This window comes from Pteropus vampyrus, unplaced genomic scaffold (genome assembly GCF_000151845.1).
Source record: "Pteropus vampyrus isolate Shadow unplaced genomic scaffold, Pvam_2.0 Scaffold461, whole genome shotgun sequence".
Taxonomy (NCBI): Eukaryota; Metazoa; Chordata; class Mammalia; order Chiroptera; family Pteropodidae; genus Pteropus; species Pteropus vampyrus.
The window spans coordinates 2,604,676-2,606,513 of NW_011889242.1; the positions used below are offsets into that span (position 1 = coordinate 2,604,676).

Consider the following 1,838-nt stretch of genomic DNA (forward strand, 5'->3'; position numbering starts at 1 on the left):
AGCCAGTACGTGAGGGTTCCAGGACTCCAGCTCAGAGCTGGATGACTCTGGGGCGCTGTGCTCCTCCCAGCACATCCAGACCCCAGGACACCAGGGGCACAAGTGGCAACGTACCAGAAAAGGCAAACTAATTAGAGCCTGAAGTGAGCATTTCAGCGGGTTGAGTAGGGCATCTGCAGATACCCTCTCCTAGGAAGCACAGAAGCCGACTTCAGACTGATTCAGACTATGAGAGAAAAGCTGGGTGGCACCTTGAGCCACATCCCTGGCTGTCCTAGGGCCAGCTGGCCAAGCAGCCTCTGGTGAGCACAACTGACTTGGACTGTCCTGTGGAGGGAGGGAGACCTCCATGCCTACCACGGGCTCCAGGAGGGGATGCAGAGTCCAGGATGGTGCCTGGCAGGAGGCAGGGCCCTCAGGGGCACAGAAGGATGGGAGGCTCAGTCTCCCACCACCCATTCCTTTCCCACCAAGTTCTCCATCACCGATCCCCCTGCCAGAGTCAATATCCCGCCAAGTGTAGGCCTGGCTGGGGAACTTTCCTCTCCAAGTAAAATCTAAGGTTCAAGGTGTCACCTCTCAGAACTACCTTGAGCAGGTCCCTTCTCTCTGGGCCTCCTGAACACACCGAAAAAAGGTATGATGGAACCACATGGTTTCTGAGGAGCACATGGCCATAAACTTCAGATAAAGAGCCGGCCCTGGGCTCTAAAGGCAAAAGGGAGGCTGGGCCTGGCTTTCTGGCCCTGTGCTCCTTCATGCCCTCAGCAGTTCTTCACAGGGGGTGGGGTGCATCCCCATCCGCAAGAAGTAGGGCCAGGCTGTCCCTGGGAAGGAGCTGGAGCGTGGCAAGGTCAGCAGGGTGCTGGGGCAGGTAGATACCCCTCCTCCTCTAAGAGGACAACCGGGGAGCACAGGCGACCCGAGCAGGGCAGGCTGGCCCCTTCCCCACAGTCCAAGGGTTCAAGACTGCAACTGCCTCTTTGGAACTGGGGGAGGACAGGTGATAGCCCTGGTGAGTCAAGGTCCCCTTCAGAATGGATGTGCCCTGCAACCTACCCAGAAGTCTAGGGAGGTGCCAGGGGCTGGGAAGCAAGTGCAAAGATGCCTGCCAGGGGTCCTGGGAGACCACAGTGTCTGATTTAGAGTAGGTCTGTCTCCTCAGTGTTTTATTGGGACAGAAAAGCGGCGCCTGAGGATTTGATTACTGATCCCGCAGCCCTGAGCCTGGGGAGGGAGAACTGGATATGGGATGGGGCAAAAGGGACGCCCCGACACACCGCAGAGGCTTTGTATTTACTCGCTATCCAGGGCCCTGGGCGGAGGGTTTCCTTTCAACTTCACCCTGCGCTACCTCCAGCCTTCCGGGGGGGACCCAAGACGGCTGTGCTGTCCGTTGCGGCTCGGACTGGCGGGCCTGGGACAGCCAAGGATGCAGCTCAAGGTGCCTCACCGCATCTCGCTCACACCCACCCCAAGCGCCGCCGTTTTGTCCCCTCCAGGAGCCCGAGGCCCCTCTGTTCCCTTGGTCCCAGAGCTCCGAAACCCAGAGGTGGCCCGGCGGCTGAGCCAGGCGTGCCCGGCTGAGGGAGGCTCCTTGCCCGCCGGGTCCCCGCAGAGCGCCGCCCGGGCGGAGGGCAGCGGGGGCGGGGCCACGCGTTACCTTCCATGGACATGGGCTCCAGGATACCGAACTGCTTGAGCACCGCGATGAACAGCAGCACCACCACGGCCATGGCGCACAGCTCCATACCCTGAATGCCCATGGCGGCCCGCGCGCTGCCTCCGAGGCGCCGGGCGGGTGCAGCCCGCCGGCTCCTGGGGAGGCCGTGGCTCAC

The 1,838-nt window shown here is 61.5% G+C and overlaps 1 protein-coding gene across 3 annotated transcripts in view; it reads right to left on the reverse strand.

Annotated features, from left to right (window-relative positions):
- The window catches only part of KCNIP3 (potassium voltage-gated channel interacting protein 3), a 37,998-nt gene that overhangs the window by 20,413 nt on the left and 15,747 nt on the right, over positions 1–1,838 (reverse strand). For all 3 annotated transcript variants that reach the window (XR_002777549.1, XM_023524322.1, XM_011382014.2), the window contains exon 2: positions 1,664–1,838. Coding sequence is in view for 2 of the 3 variants with exons in the window: in XM_023524322.1 (XP_023380090.1) it covers positions 1,664–1,766 (103 nt within the window). In the remaining variant the exon portion in view is untranslated. The remainder of the gene's footprint in view (positions 1–1,663) is intronic.